The 18174-nt window shown below is 42.1% G+C and overlaps 1 protein-coding gene across 1 annotated transcript; it reads right to left on the bottom strand.

The window, feature by feature from the left end:
* Nucleotides 1–13825: 13825 nt before the first annotated feature.
* Nucleotides 13826–17846, bottom strand: LOC147881401 (alpha-(1,4)-fucosyltransferase-like). Its single transcript, XM_087369709.1, has 3 exons — nt 17034–17846; nt 14944–15117; nt 13826–14848 (listed from the first exon to the last, which is right to left on the bottom strand). The coding sequence occupies exons 1-3, from the start codon at nt 17535–17537 to the stop codon at nt 14276–14278; spliced, it is 1251 nt and encodes a 416-aa protein (XP_087225835.1). The 5' UTR covers nt 17538–17846; the 3' UTR covers nt 13826–14275.
* Between the last annotated feature and the right edge of the window lie 328 nt (nt 17847–18174).

The following is an 18174-nucleotide window of genomic DNA, read 5'->3' as shown; positions in this document are numbered from 1 at the left end:
GGTTCTTTTTATGTGCTAGGTTAGATGCATCCATGTAGAGGTGGATGTGCATGTAGGAAGTGGATTTGTCGATGAGGCTCAAAAGTGAGTGATAATTGTGCCAAAATGTATGTGTGACGAGCGGATAGAGCACAAAAAATCAATTGGTTCACCTTTTTGTAGCACCCTCAAATTCCTCCTAGATCAAGAGATACGACTTGATCTAGGTGGAGGTGCAAAGAGTGAAATGTGCAAAATGATGATGTGGCAGTCAGGGGGTCACATGCAGTGACTGTGCCTAGCAGGGAGTGTGCCTATGGAGCCTTGTGCTGAGGTGGCACCTATGTTCACATGCAATGGACTGTGTGTGCTTGCCAGGGGGTAAGAGTGCCTGTCAAGGGACTGCCATGTGGCAATGATGTGGCAATGTTGACTGTGCTATAGTTAGGTAACCAAGGTTAGACCTAACCAGGGTTACATTAACCAAGATGATGTGGCGGTCTTTTGGTCAATAATGATCTAGTATGTATGTTGATGTGTTAAAGTGCCACATGTCTTGCTAATGTGGCAGGAGACTAGTCAAAGCTGATGGTTCCAAGTGATGTGGTAGATGACGTGGACCCAATGGATAAGGTGATGACATGGCCCACGTGCCAGATGTTGATACGATACGATAAGGTGCCACATGGCACTTTGGTGACCAAGCCCTCCTTGAGTGGGTAAGAGGTAAGGTGGCTTTTGTGCCACGTGGATGCTGATAAAATCTTAGAGATTTCAACGATATCTCGTAAAGATTCTATTGATAGAGCTGGTCGACTAGTGGGCAGAGCTTGGCTCATTGGATTCTCTCTCTCAAAAGAGGATATGAGAGCAAAATCTCTCTCTCAATGAAAACATAAATCTATGACAATAGATCTATCAAAGAACAATGAATCTCTCTCACACAAGGATCTCAAATAATGAACAGAATGAGTAAAATCTCCGCGGATGCCTAATGTGGCCTTCTGCATCGGAGGTAGGCCCCATTCATCATAAAGATCTTTTGCTAAAATGTTTACTCTGACTCCGTCGTCCACCACTATTGCAGGGTATTGGCCAAAGGCTTTATGCTCCAGCGGGATATCCGGTTACAGTTTTTATGTCATCCCTAGCACTAAATTTTATTGAAATAGCCTTTTCCTCTTCTTTAAGTGGGGGGAAGTATTGTAAAGATTCTACCCATCCCTTGAAACTCTCCCACATTTTAGGGAAATTCCTCAGTAAGGTTCCAATTGGCATCGTGACGGGGCAACTTATCAAGCTTGCTAGTGCGATACCATCCAATTGGGGATGTTTTGCCTATTGCTCCATTACCCTGCTCCATTACCCTTTAAAATTGTTGGGATTAATCACTGTGCCAATTGATGATGATGCTCTAATCTCTGTTGCTGCCATCCTGTCTATCTCAAAATTTTCTTGCTCCTATTATACCCATTGCCCTTGATAACAAGCCTTCTCAGTTTCAGTGAATCATAGCCATAACTTGATGGCCTAGGGACATCATTTTTAGCTTGCGAAAGCACCTCAACAACCTTGGCTTTCCCTTTATCTCTCCCCCTCACTGACATAGCAGTGTTAGTGGAATTGCGTAACTTTCCAGACCAAGGATTCATTGTAGTAGAACCAGTAGATGTAGGCCCAGATATGGATGTACTAATTTGCTGATTTTTACCATATGCATGACCTACGCATCATTTGGAACAGCCACCTTTGGCTTGCCATACCAAGATTCCAGCTCATCAAAAACAACATCTCGACTCACCATAGTCTTCTTGGTTGATGGGTTGTAGCATTTGTAACCCTTCCAGTTCTGTGCATAGCCAATAAACACACATCTTTCAGCTTTGGGATCCAACTTCCGTCTCTTTTCATCTGGTATATGCACATATGCCAAGCTGCCAAACACTTTTAAATGACTGACATCAGGCTTCTGTCGATACAACTTCTCATATGGTGTGAGCATATGAATGCCAGTAGTAGGAGTGCGATTCAGCACATACACTGCAGTTGCAAGTGCTTCTGCCCAATAATAATTAGGTAATTTCTTTTCATTCAACATGGCTCTACCAAACGAACCAATCACCCCATTCTTACATTCAGCCACTCCATTCTGCTGTGGTGTATATGGGCATATAAGCTCCCATCTAATCCCATGGTAGGCCAAGAAGTCATCAAATTCATTTGACAGATATTCACCTCCATTATCTGATCTCAAGCATGTGATATATGACCCAAACTCCTTTTCAACATGTTGCTTGAAATGCTTGAAGGCAGGCAGGACCTCATCCTTATGTTTCACAAAATACAGCCATGTATACCGGCTGAAATAATCAATAAATGTGACATAATATGATGAACCTCCCATCGAGGTAGTCTAAGCTGGACCCCAGACATCAGTGTGAATCAACTGCAAGGGTCTATTACTTTCCCACATATGCCTAGTAAATGGCAACCTGGACTGCTTCCCAAATTGGCATGCAGAACATACATGCTCCAAAGCATTATACTTAAACTTTGGTAGGCCAACAACAATGCCTTTATGCTGCATATTTTTTAGCTTCTGAATATTAATATGACCAATGCATTTGTGCCAAATTTCCAAATTAGAGACAACACCCCTACCATGGGTAAACATGGTAGCCTTTAGTTCCAGCATGCTTGCATCTAAAGTAAACATTCTTCCTTACCTTTTCTCTTTCGAAATCAACTTGCAGCCATTACCAAACTCCTCAATGAAACATCCATCCTTATTAAACTGGACTTGCAAGTTTTGCTCAACCATTTGTCCAACAGACAACAAGTTCTTGGTGATCGAAGGCACATGCAACACTTCATGCAGCTTCTTGGTCTGACCATCATCCATCACCAAAGGCACAACACCCTTGTGTGTAATGTCATGCTGTGTATCATCTCCTGTGCAAACATAACCATGCACACCAGGAGTCATCTCATCAAACCACTCTCCATGTGGTGTCATGTGATTAGATGCTTTTGAATCAATATACCAGATATCATCCAAGCCACCATCAGTAGGCTTATGTTCCTGCACATGCGTCATAGCAAATAGCTGATTTGAGGATGTCTCATGCACATGACTAGAAGAGGCAAAATGACCATGCTGATTTGCCTTTTCTCTTTGATTTGCTTGCTTCTTGAACCAATCTCTGGCAATATGGCCAACCTTGCCACAGTAATGACATGTCTTATCACTATTAGGATTATGCACTGTTTGTTGCGGTTGCTGCCAAGTACCTCTACCATGAGAAGCACCTCTCCCCCTACCTCTAAAGGCTCCACCTCCTCTCTGAGGTGACTAACTAGGGGTTTTAGGGACATGCCTGCCATCACCTCTACCATGAAATGAACCTCTGTATCATCCACCATGGCCTCTCTGATCAGAGTAGAACTTTGCATCACTATTCCTTGAGCTACTGCCATTGGAATTCAGCCCAAGCTTCACTTCCTCACGGATCAAAAGAGCAACCAGCTCATTGAAATCCGACATATTCTGCCTCATAGAAATAGAAGTGTCAAATGACTTATATTCGGGACCAAGTCCATTTAGAGTGACTGCAACCATGTCATCATCATCCACAGGAGCATCAATAGAGGCCAATTGATCAGCTATAGTTTTGATATCAGTCACATATTCCTGTATCGTTCTTCCCCTTCTTGACATATTGTTGAATTTTTATTTCAACTGTATCTTTCTAGCACTTGTTGTGGTGCCATAATACCTCGTCAAGATATCCTAGGCATTCTTGGGGGATGTGCAACTCATAATCTGCATGACCATGGCATCCGAAATACAAAGAGAAAGCCAGTGTAGCACCTTCCATGCTCTCTCTAGCCAAGCCTTATGGCTCTTGATTTGATCCTGAGTAGGATTCTTGACAGGCATGTTAGGCTTTGCCTCATCACCAGTAATGAGATCCCAATACCCTTTTCCAATCAAGAAATTTTCCATCCGAATCTTCCAAATGGCATAATCATTTGAATCCAACTTCTCTCCAACAATCTGTGTAATGTTGTCACTGCCACTAGCATTAGCCATGGTTTCCAACAGCAGATTTCTGTAACTTTTTAGTGTTTTGCACAGTCAATAGCTTCCGCACGTTACCTCAGATGCAAAAATTATCAACGAACAAATTGTAGCCAATCCACAGGTCTACAACTTTCCAATTTAGTGCAGGTCCAAATTCCGTAAGGTTTCATTGTTATTTGTTGCTAAAAATAGGCACCTACACACTATTGACAACAGTCCGGAAACTTCTAGTTACTAGTTCAATGGATCAACTGGACTCAAAATGCCACTTTGCTACTATCACTGGCAAGGCATAGCATCTGTCAAGCTACTTGACATTAACATCCAATGACTGGGCATCCAAATACCATCACATATATCCATGAACATTGCAATATCATGCCTGCAACTGCATCTGACAATTTGACAGTAAGTTGTAAACTGTGACTTTTTTTTATTTTCCCAAGCTCATAACTTTTGACAGTAAATCCAAATGAACTTGCTTCCAAAAGCAAAGTTGGAGCTTGTATACTTGCCTCTAACTTGTCACTTCAGACTATCATCCAAATCCACACGATTTGAGAAATAAATAGTCCGAAATATGACAATTTGATCACTTTTGAACAAAAAAACAGCAGCAGCACTTTTTGTGTTTGGAGGAACACGAGAGTCCTGATAGCTCACAGAGAGACTAAGACCCCAAAAAAATGATGTATGAGGATGTAGCAAACCTTTGGGGTGCTGGAAAAGGAAGAAATCAAGTCGTATATCACTTTTGAAGACTCCAAAAGCCATCCAGGAGCAAAAACATGAGATCTACGAGCTGAAGGTTCTCCTTGCGTGATAGGAGATGTAGGAGAGTTTTTTCTAGCCAGAAACAACCTCCAGAGAGCTGGGCGATGAGGTTTGGAGAGATGTTTCACAAACAACCTCCAGAGAGCTGGGCGATGAGGTTTGGAGAGACGTTTTTGCTTCTTATTGCTGTATATACCTGTTGCTTGGCTCAAACCAAGTAGTAGTTGTCCAGAAAAAGAGATCAGCTTTGTTCTATCACACCCAAACAATAAAAACGAGTTGTGTTTTGTCAAAATACATCTCCCACGAGCAACCTATGGATAATAGTGATCTCCCCTTAGCAAGAAGACATCAATTAGACAGCTCCCAAGCCAAATAGAAGCTGGAAATTGCTACTTCAGTCCAAAAAACGAGACCTCTTCTCATCACTTTGAAGCTTCAGAGTAGGAGAAGCACTCCCGCAAGCTTTCATAAGCAGTAAGGCAAGGAACGGTAGCTCTAATACCATATTAAGAAAAAACAAGAAGAGAGATATAGGAAGCAACTAGGAGGGAGCAATCATCTCCTCCACAATCAGCTCATATTCACTCCACACAATACAATTGAACACTACTAAGGTCACACCCATATATAGTAGATAAGAACTAACTATGGTTGAGTCTGTGTGACTCACCTTATTCACCTACTCACACAACAGGAACAATAACCGAGAGCTTGATTCCCAACATTCGTAAGTATGTTCTAACCTTTTCTTTCTTGTGCATTGCTATATTGCCTAGTTGTAATGCGAGGTCATCTTGCAACCTTTCTATTTGGAACCTTCTTTAGAACTACTCAAATAGCAATGCCCATGTGGCTCTTTCCTCTATGAGAAGGTCGAGGTACCATTCCAAAGCCCCATTAGTTAGGGCCATCAAAAACCAAGCGGCTTTGGTTTCATTTGAGTGATCCCCAGCACAACATGTTGCATCGAAGAGTTGAAGGAACCTGACGGTATCCCCTCGTCCGTTGTACTTTGGCATTTCCAATTTGCCAAAGTGTCTTCTGCCATTGTTGTTAGTGTTGCAGGTGTGTTGTTAACCAAAGTAATTTGTAGGATGTGGATCTTCGTTATCTATTTCTTCTTCAAGCCTTAGGTCCTCCATGCTGCTCGTCGATGGTGAGAGGTTGAATTCTTGGAGTGTGTGGAGGGTAGAAGAAAGTTTACGAAAGTATGCAGGTGCTAGTCTTCATCCAGATGTGAGGTGCATACATAATGCTTAATTGTATCTTTCAAGTGAGTGCATCTGACTTTGAAATCGGCAATTGATTTGAACCTTCGTAGCTCGAAAATGGCAAAAAATATGCAATTAATAGGTCGAAATCAGTGCCTACATAATGGGGACTATCGAGACTAAAAATGATGGTAAAAAGACTTGAAAATTATCGTTTGATCTTGGACTTCGTGTGCGTGAATCTTGGCTTCAAATGGGGTATGATTTGGCCTTCAAACGGCTAAGATACTAGGCCTCAAAGAAGGGGTAAAAATGTTAGGGGGGCTAGAGATGTGTTAGTGTAGTAGGAACCATAGTTTTAAGAATGTGCCTAGGGTTGTCACATGTGAGTGGGGGAACATGCCGGTGCAGACGGATCGTCAATCGGAGGTGATAGTGGAAACTTATGAGCAAATTAGTGAGAACAAAGGCCCACACGGGGACACGAATTGACTTGTGTTATGGACGCCTAAATGGTGTAGAATAGTCTGGAAAATTCCACCATAGTGCAATGTTTCCATGTGTGAAACGATGGTTCAAACTAGGTTCAATTTGGCCGCCAAAGGAGCGAGTTATGGAGGGTCAAATATAGGTCAAAATTTGGTGGTGGTAGGGGTGTCTTAAGTCCTACTGGGTGTGAAAGGACTTAAAGTCTAATTGGGGAAGACTAACTCACCTAACCCAATTTACTTAACTAAGCGAATCCAGTTTAGTGTAGCTATTAGTTAGACACTAACCTAAGTAGCTAGTTTAGTTAACCCAATTACTATAACCTAACTGTGGGCCTAGCTAACTACAGTTAGTTAAACTAGCTATAGTTAGCCTGCTAACTAAAGTATAGTGTTAAATCTAACCTAACCTAACTAGTCTAACTTGGATTAGTGGGGAGTTAGGCTAGTTTTTTTTTTTTTTGGAGATGGAAGAGGGGAAGTGGTGGTGGCGGCCTCCAATTAGAGAAGGAGCAGAAGGGGTTGTAGAGGGGGGAGGAGGGTGAGGGGAGAGGGGTGGTGAGCATAGCGGAGAGCGGAGGGGAGGGTCGAAGGGGGGGTCGAGGTGGAGGTAATTAGGAGGCGCAAAAGGGTGCAGGCACCGCGAGCTAGAAAGGCAGGACAGGCGAGCGCTGCCACTTTTTTCGTGCGATTCTTGCCTCAAGGCCAGGACCACCACCGACGTGCCGTCGCGAGCAAGCTACGATCGCTGTGTGTCTAGGGCTTTGGCGGGCACTACATATGCGGGCGCCTAGGGCACCATGCCGTTGCAGGTGTCAGGCCTGTGGCAAGCACCACACATGCGAGCACCTAGGGCATTTCGCCACTACACGCTGCCTATGGCACTGCGTCGCTATCGGGCATCACACGTGTGGGTGCCTAGGGCACTGGGCCTGTGGGAGCCACCTAGGGTGCTGCGTTGCCAGGGGCGGCTACTACGTGCGTGGGCTGTAAGGGGGGGTGGAGGTGGTGGGTGATTGGGGGGGGAGGAGGGTGGAGGTGGAGGAGGAGGTGAGGGTAGGGGGAGGGGGGGTGGAGGGGGGGCTAGAAATGGAAGAGGTGGGGAAGGGGAGGGGAGGTGGATGGGGGGGAAGAGGAGGGTGGAGGTGGAAGAGGGGGGAAGGGGGGGGTTTGGAGGTGGAAGGGGGGGAAGGGTGGGGGGTTTGGTGGTGGAGGAGGTGGGGGTGGAGGAGGGGGTGGGAGTGGGAGTGGGGAAGGGGTTTGGGGTGGATGAGGGGAGGGGGGTGGATTTGGGGGGGGGGGGGGGGGGGGTGGAGGAGGGTGGAGACAGAAGGCAGGTGGAGGGGGGTGGAGGGGGAAGAGAGGTGGAGGGTGGTGGAGGTGGAGGGGGGGAAAGAAGGTGAAGGGGGAAATTGAGATATGGAGTCTAAGGAGATGGGGGTGTAGAGAGAGGTAGAGAGATGGTGGAGTGGAGGGTGATGGGGTTGTAGAGAGAGGTAGAGAGATGGGAAAGTGGAGGTGGAGGGGGAAACGATGATTACCTTGAGTGGGGGAGATGGGGGATGGACGATAGGTCCAAGTAGTTGAACTTTCAAGAAAGCAATTTTCTACTTCGATATACTTGGATAAGATTAATCCTTGCTATACTAGGGTAGGCTAAGAATCAAGAGAATAGGTGTTCAAATAATCACTTTTTGGTTTTCATGAGTATTGAATTTCTGCCAATGTTATGTATTTGCATGTTTGACTATAGAATATTGTGTTCATGTGTACGGAAAGTACTCATGAAGATTAGTCAAAACTAATAATGAAGAACCAAAACATAGATGAGGATGTTCAAATGGTTGCTAAGGTTCCAGTAAAGAACTGTTAAGAAGATCATAATAATCCAACATTGAGATATCCATAGCTTAAGTGTGATATTTGCATTCAAACTTGATATGTATTCAGTCTTGCAACCAACGAGTCCCATGCATTACTTATCTACTATAGTCAATCTATACAATAACTATGCTAGACATGAATACCAAGAATATCTAATAGAATGCAATGATGAAGTGCCAACACCTTCAAAACAACTTGGGATTGAGCATCGCACCAAGGCCACGATTTTAGATTATCTAGTCAAAACCTTTGAGAATATGCAACAAATTATAGTGGTTGTGTGAGGATATGTGTTTGGGGGAGCGTGCACCTAAATATACAACATCATGTAGTGGATCAACATAAGGGTGATTCTACTGAGATATCTCTAAGAAGGTTATTGTGACCAAGTGGCAGTGCTTGATGATTGAGAAAATGAAATTAGGAATTCTACATAGGAAGTTGGTTGTTTTTGCTAGCACAAAAAAGAAGACCCACATGGCAACCACATGAACCCTAAACCAAGGAAGCAAACTAAGGAAAATGTAATACATCAAAAAGTGATATATTCTATTTAAGTATACTATTATTTAGTGGTTCTATCTCGCATATTTCTCATGCACTCACGTCTCTTCTTACACTCTCCCACTATTATTAATGTGGCATTATAGCCTAGATCTCTTACGCTTGCACCCATTCTTGCATCTTTTCAGCTCTTCTGTAATTTGTCTTGAGAGCTGTACTTTTTCTTTTTATAGATCCTTGATCTAGGCTTTCCATCCCACGTTATTGATACATACATCAAGGTGCAATTTATACATCTCAACATAGGCTACCCTTATGAAGCATGTACATTAGAGAGGGATGCTACGAAGACTCTTCCATATTGGTGATCTCAATTAAGCATAGTTCTTCTACATTTGTTAGGGTAATAGGTTTTGGTTTCATAGTGTGCATAATGTTTGCTCATTGAATGCTTGCTTGTGGAATGCTCAAGGATCGGTAGTTCTAGTTAAGCATAAGGAATTTGTCAAGAATCTTGTTGGTGGTTTTTATTTACAAGGAACAAAATAAATCAATGATAATTCCTTTTGCCAATACTAAGAGCTAGATATTGCATGGTCTCAATGCATAATTGTGGTGTGTAACCCCATAAAAGTGACAAGGGGTGTGACAAAACTCATTCAAAGGAGTGGAAGAGCTAGGGAGGAAAAGTGACAGAGAAGTTAGCATTCTCTTTTCTTCCTATGGAATCCCTTGTAGATAGCTTGGCCTAACATGGACCAAACCACATCCATCATGAGGAATCTTGTCATTAGAATTCTTCTCCAATAGAGCATGCATCTAGTCCATCTTTTGGGATCCCATTGTTGGTATTGTCTTTTAATAGAAATCTCCTTGTGGAAGCCACGTGAAGTCTAAACCAAGAAAGTAGACTAAGGAACTTTTGTTACATCAAAAAGTTCAAAGCCAAGATAGGGCTGATTTATGAAGACACGATGGTAAGACATCCCCCCCATATTGCTCATGCCAAGGCAAGTAGACTAACTTAATGCGTGGAAAGTGTTTCCCAACAATCCCCCTTGCAAGTATTTGCAATTGATAGATCAAGAATTTGCAGCTCCAAGATCCATTTTAGAGGACATGCCAATGTTGAACTTAGAGACACTCCTCAAGTATTTCTAAGTATTTCTATAGATTCACCCCACGAGGGCACATGAGAAAATAGGTCCAAAAGGGATGGAGACTTCCTCTCCACCTCAATTATTTGCATAGCTAAGGAACTTCATGGCCCAAACACTATCATTAGGAAAGGATTTGAAGTTGTCATAATGTTTCATTGACTTAAGCTATTCCTTTTCAAATAGAGATTGCAATTACTTGTCAAAATCAAAAGGCTTACCTAAGCTCAGCACTTGTTTGCGTAAGAGATTTGTTCATTAGGCTTATGGGAGGGAGGAGGAGGATGTGGAAGGGCGAATGAAAGGAGAAAAGGGGGGGGGGCTCAAGCAAGAATGAAATTTCTAGAATGGATCAAGGCTTCAAGGAATATTTTCAATAGCAAAAATTTGTAATATGTTGCATAAGTAAGCAAGCCTAACAACCATTTCGTACATCATGCTTTAGAAGGATAGACATTCTCAAAGCCATTCATTTAGTCATTCGGGACGATGCCTTGACAAAGTTTTAGAAAAATGTCTTGTATTTCATTACCTTCTTTTATCACTATTGAAAAGATTTGGATTTTCTTTATCAAGCATAAATCAATGCACTAAATGTCTTCAAGCAAGTCAAAGCTCCCTAGGAAAAGTGCATTGGACACTCTATTGACCAATAAAGGTGAATACCTTTAGGGAGATCACTTGGATTACATTAGGAACCTTGTCATGTGCATGTTCAAACCTCCAAAAAAGCTCCTCGTATGCAATTAGCAAGCTTATTTCAAATTTCAAATTCAACCTCAATTGAGAGTTTAACGTCAATTATTTTTGTGGGTGAAATTTCGAGAGATGCAAATTGAATTATGTTCACATATGGAAAATACAACTTTCAACTTTCATGGAATCCAAACATAAATCGACATCTTATGAGCGAGTTTTTGATACCGATCCTTATTAGCATAAACAACTCATTGGTGGAATCTTGATTTATTTGACTATGACAAGGCCGAACATCTCTTATTTACTTGGTGTGCTAATTCTACTTATGTAGAATTCCAAGGAATCTCATCCTCATGGAAAAAGAAATACTATACAAGCATAGGGTCTCTCCGATTATTTTCTCACTATTTTTAATTACATCCATGGAACACTTGGAAGACAAGGGCCAAACCATACTATGAACCTTGAGGTAGAGGAGCAAAAAGAAAAGTATATTAATTAGTACTTGCCTTTACATGTCCATTCAATGTTGTATAATCTAATTTGAGACACATTCTCTTTGATTAGCAATTTTGTTGCCCTCGTTGTGCATGATTATCACCAATTTCCTACAAACAATTGTATACATTTTTGTCTAATTTGTGGCATCCATCTTTTTACCTATAAAAAGATCAAACCCTAAAGGGTATCATATAACCTCCACCCTTTACCTAAGCAAAGAAAGCAATGGGAGATCATCAAAACATCTCTTAGGCATTTGGGATGCTCAACCTTCCATGCTACTAATTTGAAGGCCAAATGTGTGTCACCTAACCACTGTAAGAATGCTCTATCACATACAATGATTTGACTAGCAGCACATGTCTCACTTTGATTGACATGTATAGGGACAGGGAATCCAAATGGTAGGGAAATACAAGAAACTAAGGGCCAATGCAATAACCTTAAAAAGTTATAACTAGACAATACCATGGGACTAGCATAACATGTTGCATTATATTCAAACAACTTAACTTCAAAGCCACAATGCAAGGTCACAAGAGCTTTATGTACGTTATCTCATTGGGCAAAAGGAGACATTGTTTTATTTGGCACTTGTCATTTTAAATACCTAGAGTACCTAAAATCGACTTTCGAGTGTATTATAAACTATTTGAATCTACGTACATGCAAACTTTTGGAATTAAGATAACCCTTTCAAACATTTTTCATTGGCATTTCCTTTCCAACCTTTGGCATATACCCCATCCAACCGCCCTCCCCCCCCCCAGGCTATTGATGGCACCTATCTCATACCTTGGTCTGTATTGGGGTAGATATTGGAGACACTTCCATGGCTATGTGGTGTAGAATGTGTGTTGCTTGTAGGTTATCTTTGATCAGAAGTACGGTTTTTCTCAAAGAGTGAAGAGGCTATCCTTTTTTTTCTGCAAGCGTCACAGGCTTGATGTGGCATTTCTGGCCATGGTCTTGGTTTGTATTTAGTTTATGATTTGTTTAGACTTTGTGAGTGGTTTTTTTGCATGATCTATTTGTGTAGTGAGTTCCTTATCTTTGCTGTTTCTTTCAAACTTAATAGAATTCTATTTCACGAGTGCCTTGCACATCTAGATCGCTGAACATGCCAAGCAGTGACACTCAACTACACTCTCGCAGCAAGTTTCCACTGAAGCATGTGCTGGCCTGTACTGAGAAGAAGGGACAGCTTGAAGTCTGCAAAACTGCACATCCTCAGGCCGCACTGAGATTGCCCAAGAAGAGTCCTAACCCTCATAAGAGATCTGAGGCCTAGTAAGCGAGAGCCAAGCCATGGAACCCCAAGTGATGAAGGAGACGAGTTAAAACTGCGCAGCAAATCTGCAATCTAGTCCAAATGATACTGCCCTGTCTGCACTCCCAAAGGGATTGCTGAATAGACTTAGCATGTGAAGAGCACTGAGGAATCAACTCCAAAAATACACTACTGATTCATCGCAATCCCTCCATTGATAAACGCCATAAAAAGAAAGTGACTTTTCTGTTCCAGAGAGCACCTGTGTCTCCAAGGTGATTTGAAAGATCTGCAATGATGAACTCTAGAAGGTTCCAACCTCTAGCAACGATCTGAAACTTCCTAGCATTACTTACCCTAATGTCGAAAAAGAGAAGACCTTTTGCATGGTTGTCTGCTACAATCCAGCTCCCACTTGTCAGAATGAAACTTTATCCCCAAAAGGCCAAAGTCTTCAAAGTACCAAGAGGGGTATCCTCCAGACGAGGGTTTCAAACCAGCTAGGACCAATGTCACACTGCTCAACAACACCCACAACGCTGACTGGCTTCAAGTGCGCATCAAAAACACATCAGAACCTGGTGATCTCACAAACCCCTCTCCAGATTGCATCTTGAAGACCAAACTATCCTTTCCACTGTTCCACAAGAGACCTATCACATTCTCTGCCTGAAAACAAAACTCACAACTCTCCAAGTGCGCATCAAAAACACATCAGAATCCATCGAAACTTACAAGCACTTAAGTGGATGTGATGTTAATATTAGATCATTAACCTGAAAATAAACACACAGGACGACTTAATGAGAGGAAAGAATGCATCCTTCCTCTAGATCTGTAAAGATGCCGCCTCCATTCCTTTGCAGCTGATGCCAAGCCAAGGCTGTGTTCCCAGATATCCTGAGAAACATGAAATGAAATCCATCCAAAAGCAAGATAGCATCTCAGCCTTTATGGGGATGAAGCTCCTAAGGATACCTGGCATACCAAATCTGTTAGGCTAATAAAGTGCCCAAACTGAGTCTGCAGACAGAAAACCTGTTATATTCACTTCAGCAAAGAATTACTTTACTCTTACAGATGTATTTCCTTGTTTCCTGATGCCCTTCAAAAGGCAAAGAAGCATTCTTGCCCCCGCCCCAACTACCTAAAACAAATAATCAGGTCAAGCTTTGAAAACTCTCCTGTATCAGCTGTGCAAGATCTCCCTATTCAAAAAGAGATAAGAACACAATTTTTTGTGGACATACATTGAAAATTGCATGTGCTGCTCTGGTTCTATATTATTCTTTAATGTGTAGCAAAAGTTTCAATGCTAACTCTATAGGTGTACATAAGTAGGGGACACAGCTAAGCATGTATTTGTTAACATTTTAGTAAAAAGCCCCTGATATGCATCACAGAAAGCTACTTGGCTGATTCCCTCTGAAGTAAACAGAGAGCTGCATGCTGCCTATTTTGTGGCAATCCTACAGGATTGCATGCAATGCAAGCTTCAAATTGCTAGGAATTAATAGACTGTGCCAAATTGTATTACGACCGAGGCCGCCCTTGGCAAACAATGGGGCCTAATGTTTTTGTGCACCTGCACAAGACTTCAGAGTTAAACTAGCACATAGAACAAAATTGTGCTTCACTATTTGGCTTCAACAAGCCAATAATGGGTCTAAAATATTCAACTATGGGTACTTGTGCAATCCTAGAAGCAGGCAAAATAACTTTCAATACAAAGCTGGAGCATCTTTTCCTCCAAATTTGCTGACCATGGCACATAGCCTGCATGGCAATGAGTCAAGGCTAAGGGCCCTTGTTTGATGATAGTTTCCCATCACTCCACATCTTCGCCAAGCATGATATCCAGCATAAAGCACTGGATCTGCAGCCACTTTCATCACATACTCTGCCAAACTCTCTAAAGTTTTGAATTTTGAGCCATCAATAATAGAGTTTGGAGGGACCAGATCCCATACATTTGCAGCACCAAAGTATATAGGTATGGACCCTGCATCTAGGGCATAGAAAAGCTTCTCTGTAACATAGCTCTCTGTCATTGTATTCTCGATGGCCAGTACAAACTTGTAATGTGACATAGCACAATGTAGGTGGTATGCCCAATATAAATTATTACCATAACTTTTTGAGCATTCAGGGTACATGCTCAGTATAGCATTTTGACCACCAACATTATTCAAGCAATTGCCAAAGGAATGATGAGGCAAATGGGAGAGAAGCACTCTTGCAACTGACACTCTGGCGGGCAAGCAACGAGATGAAGACCAGTACACCAGAACATCCTGATAAGAAAGAACACATCAATAATCAAAGACACCTCTGTATTTTGCCATATTTAGCTGCTAAAATCTAGTCTTCTAGATTGAGCCAAACTTACATTTCTCTTTATTGAAGAGGAGGCAAAACTTCGATGAATATGAAAGGAAGCTCCTGCATATGTGGCTTGTACAGCATCACCAGCATGATAACTTACAAAAAAGTCCTCAGATCCTGCATGCTTTCTCCCTGCTTCTAGGTCCATGTAAACTCGCAAAGGTTCCCCATGGCGTCTCTTTTAAAGCACACACGAAAATCAACAATGCATAAGCATCACACTTTAGCTCCAGATCTAATAAATAGATGCTACAAATTCCTGCATAATGCTGGGCATTGCAACATTTGACATTCCCCCCAATGCGCATGACCATGAAAATATATTACCTTCATAAGGCTAGAATATATCCAATCTTACCAACTAATTGTTTTGGAATCTAAAACAAAAGAGCCAAGGGAGGAGAGAAAAAAAGAGAGAAAGGGAAGAAGGGAGTTTAGAAGAAGCTAAAACTAGAAAGTAAAGAAAATTTAGTAAGCAAAGCTACAATTATCATTATCTTCTCATCAATATTCCAACATAAGATACCATTTGGATCTTGAAATATTTCTTAATCTCTTGGGTAAACCCAGTTCTTACGAAGCTATGAAATGCAGCCCAACAACAAATGACAAATAGAAGATCGGCGGGGGAGGATAAGTTCCAGCCACGGACACTTCTACTTGTAATGTGCTTTGCATGAAAATTACAAGTTCTCTGTATGTGCTTTGTGAGACTGCTTTGAAAGTGCTTTAACATTGATTTGTGGCTGCTTGTCCACTGCTTTCTATTTGAGAAGTGCTTTACATCTGCTTTTCTGTTACGTCAACTATAATACTGTGTGACCATGGTATAAGGCGGGAAGCCAAAGGGCTTGACAGTACTTGCATTAATAGGGCCTAAAGGGCTTAGATCTAGGGTCACGCCTAGGTCTAGGCATTTATGAGGTGGTGCATAAGGAGTCCTAGAGAGGGCTATAAAGAGAGGAGTCCCTTGTGGGACATGTGGCACCAAAGTTGGAGGCCAAGTGGCAAGTGTTGGGCTAGGAGGGAGGATTCTAGAGGGAGCCAAAAAAAGAAAGGAGGTTTAGGGGGCTCCAAGAGAAGGGAATCCGTGGTCGGGTGGATGATTATGACAACAGAAGCCCTCGAGGTTTGAGGACCCGCAACATTTTCAGTGCTATGACAATGCTTTAGTGCTGCTTTGTCACTATTTGCTTTTGTGATTATTTTGTTAGTGTTTTAGCAAAGCTCTATATGTGGTTTGGCATGTTATTTGCATGTGCTTTTGACTTCTTAGATTCTACTAAGAAGTGCTCAGTGACTGCTTTACCACTGCTTTCTTTTTAAAAACTGCTTTTTGATAGCTTGATATTTTGACTATTTGTTAGTGCTTTGGCACTGCTTTTGTCGTGCTTTGCATGTGCTTGTTACTACTTTGGCAGTGCTTTATGACTGCTTGTCCTTTTCTTGACTGCTTTATCACTGCTTTCTACTTATAATGTGCTTTGCATGAAATTTACAAGTTCTTTGTAAGTGCTTTGTGACTATTTTCATATTAGTGGACCCTTCTACGATACAAGTGTTTAAGATTTGGACAATCCCTCAAACCCGTTGAGAGGATTTCTTGGCCTGAATTCATTTTACAGACGGTTTATCAAGCACTATGCTAAAAGAGCAGCTACCCTCACTGATGTGGTTAAGAAAGGGGCTATTGTGTGGAGCTCTCAGCCTCTTTGATGATCTCAAGTTAGACCTATTGGAGCGTGGGTCCACACTTTTCAAGGCCATTTTTAATAGAGCTCAGAGAGTATATCATGTGTGAGCACTCTCTAAGCTGTTTCAAAAAAATCACAATATAACAGAGGAGTGTGAACGCTTAGAATACGAGCGACAAAAGTTCACAAAGATGAGGTCCATAGAACGTAATTTAGGCGTGCAGAACGACACAACTCCTTCAGGACTTAGAAGACTCTTTCGAATAGATAATTTCTGCCTGACATGCCATGTCATATTAAAAATATAAATATCAATTATCATTACCAAAGGCACAATTCTCATTTTTATGATATCAAATAGACAAGACGGCAAGCAGCAATGCAATGTTAAGTCGAATACCTTACGAGGTGGAGTCACAGTTTCGAAAAGCATTGCATCAGGATTGTCTGCTAACACTTCAGACTTTGCCCACAGGCAAGTCAAGCCACAACTGCACGAGTAAAGATTTTCAAGGTTGCCTGGCAGCCATGTCCAACGCTTTACAAGAATAGCTACATGCTTCAATTTCAAGGACTCGCAAGAAATTGCATTGGGGTCTTGCAAGCTCGGATTAGGTGAGCTGACACTAGACTCTTTTAATTGGAATTGATCACAGCCTACTTGAGCATCCCATTGCTTGTAAGCATGGATGACGTCAGTGAAACTGCTGTTCAAGACTAAACCATCTTTATCCGAAATAGTTGTACTAACCGGCTCCTTGCCATACAAACGAAGTGCATAACGCACGTCAGAAGAGGTGAAGAGGAAAACGCAGAGCAAGGTGAGCAAAGAGGCATATGGAAGCCACGATCCTTTTAAACCCGCTTTCCAAGGAGGTGCCCTTTTCCTCCAGACGCCCCGCATACTGTAGAGCTGGGTAAGCAAGCTGATGGATTTCACTAGGATGGTGAGGCAGGATTCACGAGGAGCGCTCTGCAAGCTGGAAGATGATGCTGATCTGCCGCGATTTCACGTAGCGAAATGAGGGCAGAAGCAGATATTCAAATCGAGCAGAGACTGCAAATGGGTTCGCAACCTCGGATGGGCAGAAGCTTTTCTAACAAGATTTGTTACAGCGGTATGTGAATCAAACGCGTTCGTGGTCAAATTTCGGAGCGATTGGTGGTTACGGTTCACGAAGATAGCAAAAGATCAAGATCAGACGGACGCATATTCTTCGCACTAAAAACGGACAAACTACGCTCATTTTATTTCTTTTCTTTTTTGGAAGACCTTGCCGGTTAAAATACAAAATGGCCATCTCACATGGCCAACGGCCTAACACACTTTTGAACTTTGGCGCCTCCCTAGACACAAGTTGGCCTGTTTCCACACACCGAACAAACTAGATATGTGGTCGGCTCCATCGTGGGGCACGTAACTACTTACTCAAAATTGAAGCTTAATCCTACTAGTTTATCAAAATCTTAAGGGAAAAAGTGAATGAGTAAAATAGTGGACATGAAGCGTGACACAGGGTCCGTTAGGACCTCATCCTCCT

This window comes from Dipteris shenzhenensis, chromosome 31 (assembly GCF_047967505.1).
Source record: "Dipteris shenzhenensis isolate YYH24624 ecotype China chromosome 31, Dip_SZ_1.0, whole genome shotgun sequence".
In the NCBI taxonomy this organism is placed as follows: domain Eukaryota; kingdom Viridiplantae; phylum Streptophyta; class Polypodiopsida; order Gleicheniales; family Dipteridaceae; genus Dipteris; species Dipteris shenzhenensis.
Note: the sequence above shows the minus strand (reverse complement) of the source record. Positions and strands in the feature narration are given on the sequence as shown.